Source organism: Narcine bancroftii, chromosome 6 (assembly GCF_036971445.1).
Source record: "Narcine bancroftii isolate sNarBan1 chromosome 6, sNarBan1.hap1, whole genome shotgun sequence".
Classification (NCBI taxonomy): domain Eukaryota; kingdom Metazoa; phylum Chordata; class Chondrichthyes; order Torpediniformes; family Narcinidae; genus Narcine; species Narcine bancroftii.
Window position 1 is genome coordinate 89,585,546 of NC_091474.1, and position 14,931 is coordinate 89,600,476.

Sequence of the window (14,931 nt, forward strand, 5' to 3'; positions counted from 1 at the left end):
CAACCACTGTCTGCAGACTTTCGTGTTCTACTCCTATTTGACAAGGTTGATCCAGATGATGTCTCGGCAGATTATAAAATGAATGGGAGCACTGTTCCTAGTTCACCCACCATACCTACATGACACCCATTTCACATGTACTTAAAGTTTATTCTGAAATGTTACTGCTTAAGACTTTATATACTTTATTTTATTTTGTAAACAGCATGAAAAAGATGTACATTACATCTATTAATTTTGTTATTGTAGGATACTTAGCAATTATGCCATCACTGCGAGTTTCAGTACTGGAACATATTGAAATAAACATTGTTAGTAGGATGTCAAAAACGTTACAAATTTCTTTGTACATTGTGGCAGCAAATTTCTCTGCCACACCGCTCCATTGGCTGAAGGATTCTGTCTGCGGTAGAACTGGCTGACATTAATAAATAACAAGACTTCACTGTCAGGAGTAGAGCCACAGTTAGCGCAGCACCATTACAGCACCAGTGGCCAGGGTTTCAACCAGGTACTGTCTGTCAGCGCGTTCTCCCCGCAACCGTGTGGGTTTCCACTGGGATGCATCAGCGGAATTAGGATTATGAAGGGTATGGATAGGATAGATGTAGGAAGGTTTTTTGAGCTGGCCGGGGAAACTAAAACGAGAGGACACAGTCTCAAGGTTCAGGGGAGTAGATTTAGGACAGAGATGAGGAAAAATAGTTTTTCCCAGAGAGTAGTGAATGTTTGAAATTCTCTAACCAGGGAAGTGGTTGAGGCTGCCTCATTAAACATATTTAAAATTCGGTTAGATAAATTTTTACATGATAGAGGAATTAGGGGATATGGGGAGAAAGCAGGTAGGTGGAGTTAGGTCATAAATTAGATCAGCCATGATCGTATTGAATGGCGGAGCAGGCTCGATGGGCCATTTTTGGCCTACTTCTGTTCCTACTTCCTCCCACGGTACAAAATTTACCTGGGTTGTAGGCGATGTTCCCTCTAAGCTGGGTGCGCGCACACTCGCACAAACAGACCGCGTGTGCACATGGTGCGGGCGCACCGGTTGCAGGTTAATCGGGTGAAATTGGGCGGCACAGGCTTGTGAGCCGAAAGGGCCTGTAACTGTCTGTTTTGTTTAAAAAATGTAAAAATCCACAAAATGCATAAATTATTTCTAGAACTTTTGTTTTTCTACCTAAACTTTCATTTAGAAGATAAAATAGCATTGCAAAGAAAAATAATATTTGGCCACGTACAAAGAAATTTGCAACATGTTTTTGACATCCTTCTAACAACATTGCAAGAAAAAAAATGATGACAGTTTAAAGAACAACCTAATGAATTCTTCAGAAAGGCAATTGTAAGGGAGGAAGAATCTTCCTTTGGAGAGATTCATTCACAAGACATTACTGCAGACACACAAAAGGCAATGGCCAGTGAATAAGGGCTGGTGGGAACATTTGTAGGGGATGGTGTCTGATCTTTCAGATTGTTTTTCAAATTCAATTAATGATGAAGTAAATACTTGGCGTGTCCAAAGATTTTTTTAAAAATCCATCCACTTCTTCTTTGGTCATGTCTGTGGGCCAAATTTTGAATATTTGTGGTCTGCATTTCCGAAACAATATGAATACTTTTGAACAGGAAAATAAAGTATTGTTTGCCTTATGGCCTTGCTAAACACAAACACTTGGCCAGTCTGCTTTGATGTTCATGCCGACACGGAAGTGAGATCTGGCATAAGATTCCTCATGGAATGCTATTTTTATCTATTGATGTGGGACTCTTCTGGTTTGCTGCAGGGCATTATTGTCTCTCATACATGTACCAATGCTGATAAATCTTCTGATTCATATTGATAGATAACTCTTGTCAGGCTTAATGATGGAAATATAGTTGAAATAATTGACCGGAGATGCAGTTCTGGTACAAAGTGAAACACTTTGGTAATTAGGATTACCTCCGACTGAACGGAGTTAAGCATCAGGAATACAGTCAAGCGCTGAATAACATCTGTTCCGGCAGCGTTCAACCGCATATACATCCGTGGTCCCATAAGGTTATAAGTTTATAATAGAGTTCAGAATCCCGATCAGAGAACAGGACATAGCGTCTTCCCACCCACAACACAGTGTATCTCATGCCTCTTGTATACAAAGTGAAGGCGCTGCCAATAAATACAGTAAAAACATATGTCTTGATAGTCACAATAAATGCCTAGGTACTATCACATGGTCTTCACACAATGTCCAAATCACATAAGGTCCTATTTCACAGAACATATTGTGGACATTAAGCGACGTGTGACTGTACATTTTTAGAATCTTTGGTCACCATGCACGAAAGCTGAGCAGACACCCTGTATATTGGTCTCTTTTAGTTAATAAGGAAAAACACAATGAATATAAATGCCACCTAACCACCCCTCCCCCCCCCAAATATTGTGACCTGATCATTGCTGCAAAATTATTACTGGGCAAAACCTTCCAATTTCATTTCATTAGATGCCAAATCCAAGTATCTGTGGTTTAGATCCCACTGTAGCTGGTATTCAAGTGAATTTAATTTTAACTTGACTTATGTGCACTGATCACACAACCCTTACTGTGACCAGTAGCAATCCTGTTGAGGCCAGGACTCAAGTTCATTTATTTATTTATCATCTGATCTCTTGGTGCCTGCCACATTGACCACCGCCAGTGGGCTGATATCACCTCCAACCGTGCATCTTGGTGCCTCACAGTTCGGTGGGCAGCAACCTCCTTTGAAGAAGATCGCAGAGCCCACCTCACTGACAAAAGACAAAGGAGGAAAAACCCAACACCCAACCCCAACCCACCAATTTTCCCTTGCAACTGCTGCAACCGTGCCTGCCTGTCCTGCATCGGACTTGTCAGTCACCAACGAGCCTACAGCAGACGTGGACATACCCCTCCATAAATCTTCGTCCGCGAAGCCAAGCCAAAGAAGAAGAAGAAGATTGTACAAGTACAACCTGATGAAACAGCATTCTCTGGTCCTTGGTGCAAAACACGCATGCATATAACCAGGCTTAACACAATGCATATGCAGAACACGTATACATATAGATAAATATTGTTTTGGAAATATGAGAATCTTGGGTGGTTACTGTGAGTAGTTCCTTTGGTCATTCTGCATTCTTCCTGCCCAGATTCTCAGCTGAGCGGTGCTGGATCTGAAACTCCTGTATCTCATCCCCGATGGGAGCAGTTGAAAGATGCTGTGTGCACGGTGGTAGGGGTCTTCAATGAATTTGCACACCATTTTTAGACAATGATCCCAGAAGATCACATCGATAGGGGGTGTGGGGGTGGATGGAGACTCCCATGATCCTCTCTGCCACCCTGATGGTCCTGTGGATTGACCTGGGATCTATTTATCTGCAGCAAGTGTACCACCCTGTCATGCAGCATCTATACCGTGCCCTAATTATTTGGCAACATTCGTAATGAAAAACAAAGCCAGTTTTGATTTTTACAGGATATTTCTTTTTTCAGGATTGCATGGTGAATATTTCCATTAGATAGGGGTACCAAATGTTCATGTCTTTATTCTCCTTATTTTGAAAGTACAGTCCATTTCTGATTATCCAAAATGCTTGGGACTTGATCTCTATCGGTGATCTGGATTTTTTCGGATAACTGAGAAATTTCTTTAAGCAGACCAGCAAACTAATTAAACGACAACAAATAACAACAGAAGGGTTTTTCAAGCATGAAAAAAATGTTTAATTCTTCCCAAAAGTCACTGCAATCTCTGCTTACAAAATGCAGCAACAAACACTTGAACTTCTGCATGAGGGTTTTTTCCAATGTTTCCACCTCATTAACAATGGTTTTGTTCTTTGATTCTTGACGATTTCTTGTTATGAATGCACATTGCTCCAGTGCATCAATTACTCCATCACATGTTCACAATGTCATCTATAGGCACTTTTTCTGCAGTGTCAACTAAGTCCTCTTCAGTGCTATCTGCAGCTCCAACTTCAAGCAGCGTACGAGAGCTCCATTGATTCAAAATATGCTAACAGCGCGTCAGAGCCCCACTTGAGCATGGTGGGTAAAACATTTTTTTCAACTTGTGACATCATAGCTCAGCTGAAATTTTTTTTGGATAATTGGGATATTTGGTGAAACAGATTTCAGATAATTGGAAACGTGCTGCATAAACGTTAGTTCTTTGATCTTTTACTTTAGACCTACATTCATGCACTCAGCAATAACACAACCTGAATCAAGTAGTTTGGTTTTTCATCACCATGGGGCATCCCGGGAGGGGTTTACAGCCTGAACATGTATATTCATTATACCTAATGTAAGGAATACAGGAGCCAGTGAGGAAAGTTTCACAAACAGTTTAAAGATAGAGGATAAAATTATTTAACTGGTATGAGTTGAGTCAAGGGCTCAGAAGAGAATCCTTGCTCTGTTTTGTGAATACTTCCAAGTGACAGGGTTATGTGTAGCGTCAGGAAACACAAGAACTGCAGATGGCAAATCTTGAGTTGAAAAAGAGGGGGTTCAGGTGGTATCCATGGAGAGAAATAGTCCATCAGCGTTTTGAGTTGGGACCCTTAAATTTAGACTCCCAATACGGAAAAAAGGCCCTTCCATGAGTCCAAGCCACTGAAATTCTCCAATTAACTCACAGCCCCCATACATTTTTTTGAAGGGTGGGAGGAAACCCCCTCAGACAGGGGAGAGAATGTGCAGACTCCTTACAGACAGCGCTGTATTGGAACCCAGGTCATTGGCGCTGTGATAGCATTGCGATAACTGCTACGCTGACCGTGCCACCAAGAATGCTGTGAGTCATTGCCCCACCTCTAGTTCATTGGCTGACACAATCTTACAGAGGCATAGAAGCAGAAGGCCATTTGCTCCCTTGCACCTATTCAGCTACTCATTAGGGCCATGGCTGATCTTTGCAACTTTGTTGATCCTCAAATGCTTTGTATTGCTGGAGAGAGTATGTTTTACAACATGGAACAGTCAAAACAATATGGTGGCCTTTGGAACGGAACTTGAATCCACAGGCTTTGGCAAGTAGGATTAAGAGAAACCCCGAGGTATTCTGTGCTTGCATGAAGAACAGAAGACTGAAGGTAGGACCGCTTGAGGATAAAGGAGGCAATGTGTGCCTAGAGGCAGAAGAGGTTGGGGAGGTGCTAAATCAATACTTTGCTTCAGTATTCACGAGAAAAGTACCTTGGTCAAGGTGAGGTCAGAACAGAACAAGCTTATGTGCTGGACCTATATTGAGTTTAAAAAAAGAGGAAGTCCTGAATCTTCTTAAAAAATATCAGGGTTGAGAAGTCCCTGGGACGGATGAGTTATACACCAGATTCCTATGGGAAGGGAGGGCAGAGATCACTGGCGATGATCTTTGCATCCTCCTTGGCCACTGGGGAGGTGCCGGAGGGTTGAAGAATGGCAAATGTGGGCCCTTTGATTAAAAAAAAGAAATAGGGCGAATCCTGGAAATTATAGATCAGTGGTGAGCAAACTCATGGAGAGGATCCTTAAGGACAGGGTTTATGAGCATTTAGAGAAGAACAGTCTTCTCAGGGATAGCCAGCCATGGCTTTGAGAAGGGAAGATCATGCCTCATGAGAAAGTAACCATATAACCATTTACGGAGTGGAAACAGGCCATGTTAGCCTTTCGAGTCCGCAAAAGTAACAAAAGAAATTGATGAAGTGGTTGGGGGTGGGGTGGGGTAGATGTGGTATATATGAATTTTGGTAAGGCATTTGACAAGCGTCCATGATGGGAGATTCATTCAGAAAGTCATGAGGCAGAGGAATCCATGGACCCTTAGCCGCATGGATTAATAATTGGCTTGCATGCAGAAAGCAGAGAGTAGTAGTGGACGGAAAGTATTTTGCCTGGAGGTCCGTAACTGGTGGAGCTCTGCAGGGATCTGTTCTGGGACACCCTACTCTTTGTGCGTTTTATAATTCACCTGGATGAACAAGTGGAAGGATGAGTCTGTAAGATGATACAAAGGTTGGAGGAGTTATGGATATGAAGCCTGACGGAGGATAAAGCAAGATACGGACAGGACGCAGAGTTGGGCGGAAAGGTGTGATGTGCTGCATTTTGGAAGGTCAAACTTGAAGGCAGAGTACATGTTTAATGGTAGGAATCAATGTGGAAGAACACAGGGACCTTGGGGTCCAAGGCAATAGATCTCTTAAGGTCATGATGCAGGACAGTTAAGAAGTCCTATGGGATTCCAAGCTTCATCAGACAGAGGATTGTGTTCTGGAACCGTGAGGTAATGTTGCAGTTCTACAAATCTCTGGTGAGGTCACACTTCAAGTATTGTGTTCAGTTCTAGACACCTCATTAAAGGAAGGATGTGGAAGCTATGGAGGAGTGCAGAGCAGATTTACCACGATGTTGCCAGGATTGAAAAATGTCTTTTGAGGCAAGGTTAACAGAGCTGGGGCTTTTCTCTTTGGAGTGTAGAAGGATGAGAGGAGACTTGATAGAGGTCTACAAGATAATGAGAGGCCTAGATATGGTAGACAGCCAGCACCTTTTTCCCAGGGTGAGAGGACTAAACACCAGAGGATATCTGTACAGAGTGAAGGAAGGAAAGTTTAGGGAAGACATTAGGGGGATGTTTTTTGCACAGAGCGTTTTGGGGGCCTGGAATGCATTACCAATGGTGATAGGGGAGATTGGAACAGGAGCGTTTAAGAGACTCATAGAGAGGCACACGGATGAAATAAAAATAGAGGATTATGAGATAGGGAGGGTTTAGTTAGTTTTAGGTATCCATAGGTCAGCACCACATCATGGGTCAAAGGGCTTGTACGCTGCTGTAATGTTCCAAGCAGTTTTACACTTAAGAGTATGCAAAGACAGCATTATTAAAAAGGTCTCAGTGAAGTTTCTAGGAAGGGGGTTTAATTGGATCGAAAATGTCTTGCTTCTGAATAAGAAATCATAAAGAAATTGACAACTTGACACGGACGCCCATCGTTAAGCTGGGGGAGGTTTGGTTAATAAAGGCACATGAAAAAAAAAGAAATTGACAACTTATTTAATGTTTCTGCTGCCAATCCAGGATAGGGAACAAGTTTGGTGTGTGTTGTCACTAATAAAACTGATACTCTTGTATCAAATAGACAATGAATTATCAAGCCTCAGTCAATAATCTACAGCGATTCATATATATAGGTTGAGTCATCCAATAGCAAGATGTTTCTGCTAATTTCAGATAATAAAAAATCAAATTGGAATAGCGGTAGAGAGTTACAAAACAGTTCTATTTTCAGCGATGACGGAAGCAAAATTTTCAAACCGTAATTTTTTAGATAGTTAGCATAATAACTGGGCTCAGCCAGTTTCTATAACTTATAGAGGTCAACTATTAATGCTGATTGAGGCATAATTAACAGAATTTGGATGTGATCAGTGACCTAAGGTTAAAATCACTTGGGCTAAATTTGGAATTCTTTACCACAGCATGATCGACGACTTGAGCGGGTACCAGAAATTGATTGAAATTGAGCTGCAAGCTCACTTATCTCGCCAAGGAAACCGTGACCTTGAAATTGAGCTTCAGCTCAGATTGTGGTGTTAGAGCCCAGCTTGCAATCAAAATAAGTTTTCAACACCAAGTCTTCCTTAGATGTCTGCTTGGGAATTAATGGATAGATTTACACTGAAGATTATATCTTTTAAAAGGAACCATAACAATTTTTCCCCTGAATTTGCCAATTTATCGAAATCCATGGGTGACATAAACAATAATACAGTAAAATCCCTACTATCCAGTGTCTATGGGGATTGGTAGGTGCCAGATCAGTGTATTTTCTGGATGCTTGAGACTTACTCTTACCATGCCTAAGCAATACATCTGCATTAAGAATAAACAGTTTTAAAGATAAAAGACAAAAATACTATCGTGAAAACATCTCTTGGTTGAACATATAAACCAAAAACCATTTTACTTTATTTTCAGTCATTCTTTGAAAACATTTAACCACCGCTGCATCTGTAGGTTCCTCCCTTCCACGGAGCCACCCAAAAGATGAACAATAACATTATAGATAATTAACCGCCCCCCCCTCCACAAGTTTACAGACCGGGGAGACTCTTACTAAGCAAGGATAAGGAGACACTTTAAGAGAGTCATCCCAATGGCGAGGCAATCAAACAGCTCTTCATCCGAGGCGACGCCATTTCGTACAAACATAATAGCCTGGTAACTAGGGGGAGCGGCACGTGCACAGATTGGCGCCACGCTCTCTCCCTCCCAAGCGATGGCAATCTGCGCATGTGCTCCCAATCACCTTTTTTTAAAAAAAAAGCTCCATTGGGTCCAACAAAGCAGGATGGGGAAGAGACCTAGGTATCCTGATTGCACGGAAGCATTTCCTTCAGAGGGGGAAAAGCAACCACGTCGATGCAGGTTGACCCAAACTAACCTTTATTCAAAGGATTCTGATCATCGTAACTTCAAAATATCGCAAGTCAGTACATCGTAAATCAGCCTTTCTAAAGATGCCAAACCATAGTTGATAAAGAGCATCTTGATGCATCTTTGCTGTTCAGGAGTTTGGCATCTGCCGTAGACCTGTTGCTATGATGGGTGAATTGGAATGGATCCATGATGTGCTTCAACACCAGCCTTTCAAAACACTTCATCCCTATTGATGTGAATGCTACTATCACTTAGACAGATTACTAAATTCTTCTTGGGTATCGGTACGATTGATGCCTGTTTGAATCATGTGGGTTCCACGACCTGCTGGAGTTAGATGTTGAAGATATCCATAAATACATTGGTAAGTTGTTCAGCACAGATTGCTAATACTGGGCTGGGTGTTCCGTCTGGACCAGATGCTTTCCTCAGATTCATGCTCCTGAAGGCAGCCTGCGCATCATCCTCCGGTACAGACAGGAGAGAATCGTCAGCGGTCATACGGGTGCACAGTGGTATCCTTGTTCTTCTGGTTGAATCTGGCATAGAAGGCATTGAGATCATCTGGGAATGAAACTTTGGCATCTTCTCCTGCACCAGATTTGGGTTATATCATTTATGTCTCTTAGCCCCTGCCACGGCTGTCGGGTACCTTCCATTGTTTCCATTTTCATCCAGAAACTCCACTTCACCTGGGGAAATGCTTATACCTGCTCCTTCTGCAGTGATCAGGATCTCCAGTCTTAAATGCCTGTGATAAGGCCCTCAGCAGATTCTGGATTTCATTGTTCATCTCAGGCTTCTGGTTGGAGAAAACCCTGAACGATATAATGGGGACACAATTGTCCACACCTGTATGGTGTAATCATTCAGATCCTCAGCTGAGTCCTTGAACACCGCCCAATCTGCTGACTCGAGGAATTTTCTGCCTAAAAATAGTGCATCAACATAAAAAAATGAATATACACCTGAACTTAAAGATAAGATATATCCAAATAACCCTTAACATCACTGTTCAAGGTCAGTGAATAAAGTTAGATTAATAGTAAAGCCGTTTGAGATCAGAGAAAGAGTGCGACTTATTGTAACTCCATGTCCTTCTCTGACTCTTATCAATAGTGAAACCACCTGACTACGACACAGTAAAACCCCTGCTATCTGGCACCTATGGAGATTGTAGATGCCAGGTAAGTGTATTTTCCAGTTTCTTGAGATTGTGGGTTGCGTGATTGGTGAACTCACCGATAGGGGGTGCCAATTTTAAACTTGCGTATTTTTTAACCTATTTATTTTTGGCAAAATTATTGCCCATTGCTCGAGGCTGCCGGCTGCTTAAATTTCAAATAACGGGAATTTTACTGTAACTTTTTAAAATCAGATGGGCTTTTTGATTTCCTTTTGAGCCATGTGATTCCAGGATTAATGTTGATATTGATAGTATAAAATAAAGTCCAGCATTGTGTAGTGGAGCACAGTGGCACCACTGTTATAGCTGTTCCCTCATCATTCCAGCAAACTCAGTTCAGTCCTAACTTCTGCTACTGACTGCGGGGTGTCCGGATGGTCCCACTGTGACTGGCTGTCTGGAGTCCACATGTTTCACTGGTATCATCTGTGTGGAGTCTGCATGTCCCCTCTGTGACTAACTGTGTGAATTCCTTATGTTTCCCTGTGACTGTATGGAGTATGCATGTTCACCCTGTGACTTTCTGTATGGAGTCTGAAAATTCATCCTGCGACTGTGTGGAATCTACATGTTCCCTGTGTTACTGTCTGTGTGGAGTCTGCATGTTCACCTTGTGACTCTTTATATAGAGTCTGCATGCTCATCCTGCGAATGTCTGTGTTGAGTCTGTACATTCCCTCTGTGACAGTCTGTGTGCAGGCTGTCACATTTCCCATCGAATCCTTGGTTCGCAAGGTTTTGGGACATGAAGTAATTGCAAGCATCATTCCTTAACCTAAAAGCTCTAACCTACTGCAATCCCTTACCCATAATAGACACAATGAGCAAAAATACTAACCCATGTGCTAAAACCAGGAAAATCACTAAGTTGCCATCCATCGTGGATGTTGGAAATTGCATTCAGAATTCCATCGCCAAGTGACAAAGTGAAAACTGTCAGAGCCCTTGACTGCAATGTCGTGATCAGATTGATTCAGATTGTCATTGAGTGATAAAGCGTTGAAAGAGTCCCTGGCCTATCTATTCACACAAATCTTATGCTGATTTCATGTTTTAATCCTGCCCACCTTCTCATCACTTTCCCTCCCAGATTCCATTACTCACCTGCACACCAGGGACAATTTACAGTGGCCAATCCATGCGCCTTGGGGATGTGGAAGGAAACTAGAGCACCCGCCAGGTGACAGACACCCTGGCAAGTCTGACTGTATGGACGTCACTTTTGCAAGAGAGAATGGCCAGCATTGCTTCGATGTGAGAGTTGGCGAAGTTAAAGTATGTCTATACACTGGCTACAATAACCACGAAACACATCACGGAATATTTTTTGAATAACCTTAAATTCCAATAAAGCTCTTTACTTCCTTTATTTATCACAAAGTGATCTGAGGATTTGTTTCATAATAGAAGCTGATGATTGAATGAGATTGCCTTAGGAGATTGAGTTCTCTGCCAAAGCACCACCTGGAAAAGCAATGAAAACTCTAGATCAGTGGCTGCTGTGCAACCTCAGTTTCGATTCCCTCATTACCTCGGTCTGGAATTCCCTCCCTTGGCCTCTTGCCTGTCTGTCCCTCCTTACCACTTAGATGGTACTAGACGTACACTCTATATTGACCGAAATGCAGCATATGTTTTAAATTGCACTTCTTCTCTTTCTTCTTTGGCTTGGCTTCGCGGACGAAGATTTATGGAGGGGGTAAATGACCACGTCAGCTGCAGGCTCGTTTGTGGCTGACAAGTCCGATGCGGGACAGGCAGACACGGTTGCAGCGGTTGCAGGGGAAAATTGGTTGGTTGGGTTTGGGTGTTGGGTTTTTCCTCCTTTGTCTTTTGTCAGTGAGGTGGGCTCTGCGGTCTTCTTCAAAGGAGGTTGCTGCCCGCCGAACTGTGAGGTGCAAAGATGCGCGGTTTGAGGCGATATCAGCCTACTGGCGGTGGTCAATGTGGCAGGCACCAAGAGATTTCTTTAGGCAGTCCTTGTACCTCTTCTTTGGTGCACCTCTGTCTCGGTGGCCAGTGGAGAGCTCGCCATATAACACGATCTTGGGAAGGCGATGGTCCTCCATTCTGGAGACGTGACCCACCCAGCGCAGCTGGATCTTCAGCAGCGTGGATTCGATGCTGTCGACCTCTGCCATCTCGAGTACTTCGATGTTAGGGATGAAGTCGCTCCAATGAATGTTGAGGATGGAGCAGAGACAACACTGGTGGAAGCGTTCTAGGAGCCGTAGGTGATGCCGGTAGAGGACCCATGATTCGGAGCCGAACAGGAATGTGGGCATGACAACGGCTCTGTATACGCTTATCTTTGTGAGGTTTTTCAGTTGGTTGTTTTTCCAGACTCTTTTGTGTAGTCTTCCAAAGGCGCTATTTGCCTTGGCGAGTCTGTTGTCTATCTCGTTGTTGATCCTTGCATCTGATGAAATGGTGCAGCCAAGATAGGTAAACTGGTTGACCGTTTTGAGTTTTGTGTGCCCGATGGAGATGTGGGTGGGCTGGTAGTCATGGTGGGGAGCTGGCTGATGGAGGACCTCAGTTTTCTTCAGGCTGACTTCCAGGCCAAACATTTTGGCAGTTTCCGCAAAACAGGACGTCAAGCGCTGAAGAGCTGGCTCTGAATGGGCAACTAAAGCGGCATCGTCTGCAAAGAGTAGTTCACGGACAAGTTTCTCTTGTGTCTTGGTGTGAGCTTGCAGGCGCCTCAGATTGAAGAGACTGCCATCCGTGCGGTACCGGATGTCAAACTGCATGAACTTTAAATTGCACTAGAGCATGGTAACAGGCCCTTTCGGCCCATGTGCCTGTGCCACCCAATTGACCAACAATCCCGGTACACTTTGAACGATGGGAGCAAACCGGAGTACTCGGAGGAAACCTGCACAGACATGGGGAGAATGTGCAAACTCCTTACAGACAGCGCCAGATTTGAACCTGGGTCGCTGGCACTGTAACAGCGTGCTGCCAAGCACATTAACCATGCCACCCACTACATCAACAGTGCTCTCCTATGAAATACCTTGAGAAATAAATGACCACATTAAGATGCTATGCAAATGCAATTTGATACTTGAGGACAGAAATGATTTATTCCAATTTATTCTTGAATCATCTGTCTTGACGATCAACCACTATAAACACGAAGACGCCAGATTCTTCAAGCAATGGAGTAAGTGGGGATATTGTATGGAGTTTGAGGATTATCCTTGATAGTATTGAATGGTGGAACAGGTTTTAAGGACCTCATAGCCTGTTCACAGTTACTGTGTCCATTACCCTTCCTACCCCACCCGCTTGGAAGAGCAGTGGGCTCTCGGAGAGATGCGCAACTGCTGAAATCAACACCCAGAAAGCGAAAGCCACAGCAAAGCCTTGCATTGGTGATGCAGCAGACTGAGAAAGGACACTGCATGAAATGTCACTGTGACATGGATGACATTCCAGTAATACAAATGTTCCACAGAAAGGATCCAAAGCAAAATTAGAAAGCGAACATATTTATTTTTTTAATTTAGAGATTCAGCGCAGTAGAAGACCCACAGTCCCACAAACCTGGACCACCCAAACAACCTTCCAACCCTGTACGTATTTCACCTGTATTATTTTTCCTTAGCAGCTGACAAGCTTGACCAGGGGTGGCCAACCTTTTAATTTAGACGAACAGCACGGTAACAGGCCATTTCGGCCCATGGGTTCGTACCAGGGGTGTAGGTTAATTGGGTGGTACGAACTTGAAGGCTGAAAAGGCTTGTTACCGTGCTGTATATCTAAATTAAAAACTGAAAAGGTTGGCCAGCCCTGATGCTGGACAGTCCATATTTATTGAAAAAACACAATGCTGGAGAAACTCAGCAGGTTAGTGAACTCTACATGGCAAAGATGAGAATGCATAACCAACGATTTGGGCTTGAGCCCTTCGTCAAGGTATAATGTAAAGTAAAATGTAGACGGACACCTGAATATAAAGGTGGGGAGGGAGGGGCAGGGGGAGGAGCATGGTCCCACCGGCAGGAGGTAATAGATAGATAGGGAGGGAGGGCCTAGCAGCAAACGGGGTGGTTCTGTGAATGGAGAGGGAAGGGGATGGAGAGCTGGAGAGATGAAGAGAGAGGGATGGGGAATAGAGGGAGAATGGAGAGTGGGCTAGCAGAAACCAGAGAAGCCGACGTGAATGCCTTCGAGGTCTGTATTTATACCTCAGTTAATTACTAAATAGTTTTTTGATATTACCCCTTTTCATGCATTTAACACTCTTCCTGTTCTGTTTTCTCACTTTTTTATAAGAAAGATCAACAGTGAAATGTTCAGTGGTCTAAGTTATATTTAAACTCGATTTTTCTTCTGATGGGCTGTCAAGTTCTCTAGTTGCTTTGCCTATTGCTGGAGGGGGAAAGTGTGGGGGGAGGGAAGTAAACATAACTAATCATTGTTAAGCATTGGTGCCTCTCACATTTAATAGAATCCACATGAACTAAGATCTACTGTTGCTTTGGCACAATTTCTAGTCTGACAGTGGCATTATTGAGATGCTTGGTTCTGCAGCATTCTTTCTATAAGTAGTGTCAGAGTGGGATGGAACAAAGGCTGCTTTGCAGGAGGGAATTTTAGCTGTGACAGGCAATATGATAGAGTAAGGCATCATTCCAAGTCCCACACGGTCCTCCCTGGTAGATAAAGTGAGTCCCCTTTTTAAAATTGGATTAAAGGTGTGGAACGCCTTTAAACATCAAACGAGAAAAGCACTGCCAACTTAATGCTGACAACATGTATTTATATCTTTGGGACATGGCTGGCGTTGTAGTTAACGCAACACTGTTACAGCGCCGGCGGCCAGGATCGGGGTTCGGATCTATATCTAAGGATTTTGTATGTTCTCCTGATGTCCGCGTGGGTTTCCTCCAGTTTCCTCCCACTGTTCAAAGCGTAGAGGAGTTGTAGGTCCATTGGCACGGGCTTGTGGGTCAAAATGGCCTGTAACATGCGGTAAGTCCAAATTTGCAAAGTTCTTATTATTGTTGACAAAGTATAAAAATGGTCAAAGTGTGAAAATTGGGTGGAGCTCCTTCCTCTGGTGAACAAGACATGAGGTGGCTGTGGTGTTTCCAGAGATAGGGGAGGTGGAGCGTTTCCGAGGTGGTGCACTCTTTCTCTCACTTCGTGTGTGATCCACCTGCAAAGGATTCTCAGTACCGTCCTGAATAATTAAAAATGTTATTTACAACACAGTAGAAGCGATTTTGGCCATTGAGACCCATACTGCCCAATGACTTCTAATTAATCTACAAACCTGTACGTTTTTG

General features: G+C 43.3%; 1 protein-coding gene across 5 annotated transcripts in view; it reads left to right on the top strand.

The window, feature by feature from the left end:
* The window catches only part of LOC138736327 (rho GTPase-activating protein 22-like), a 345,123-nt gene that overhangs the window by 212,498 nt on the left and 117,694 nt on the right, over nucleotides 1-14,931 (top strand). The window contains exon 1 of one of the 5 annotated variants that reach the window (XM_069885648.1): nucleotides 9,563-9,632. The exons of the other annotated variants lie outside the window; for them this stretch is intronic. Coding sequence (XP_069741749.1) covers nucleotides 9,626-9,632 — 7 coding nt within the window. The 5' untranslated portion in view covers nucleotides 9,563-9,625. Of the gene's footprint in view, nucleotides 1-9,562; nucleotides 9,633-14,931 lie in introns of those variants that run through there. 5 annotated transcript variants of the gene reach the window in all.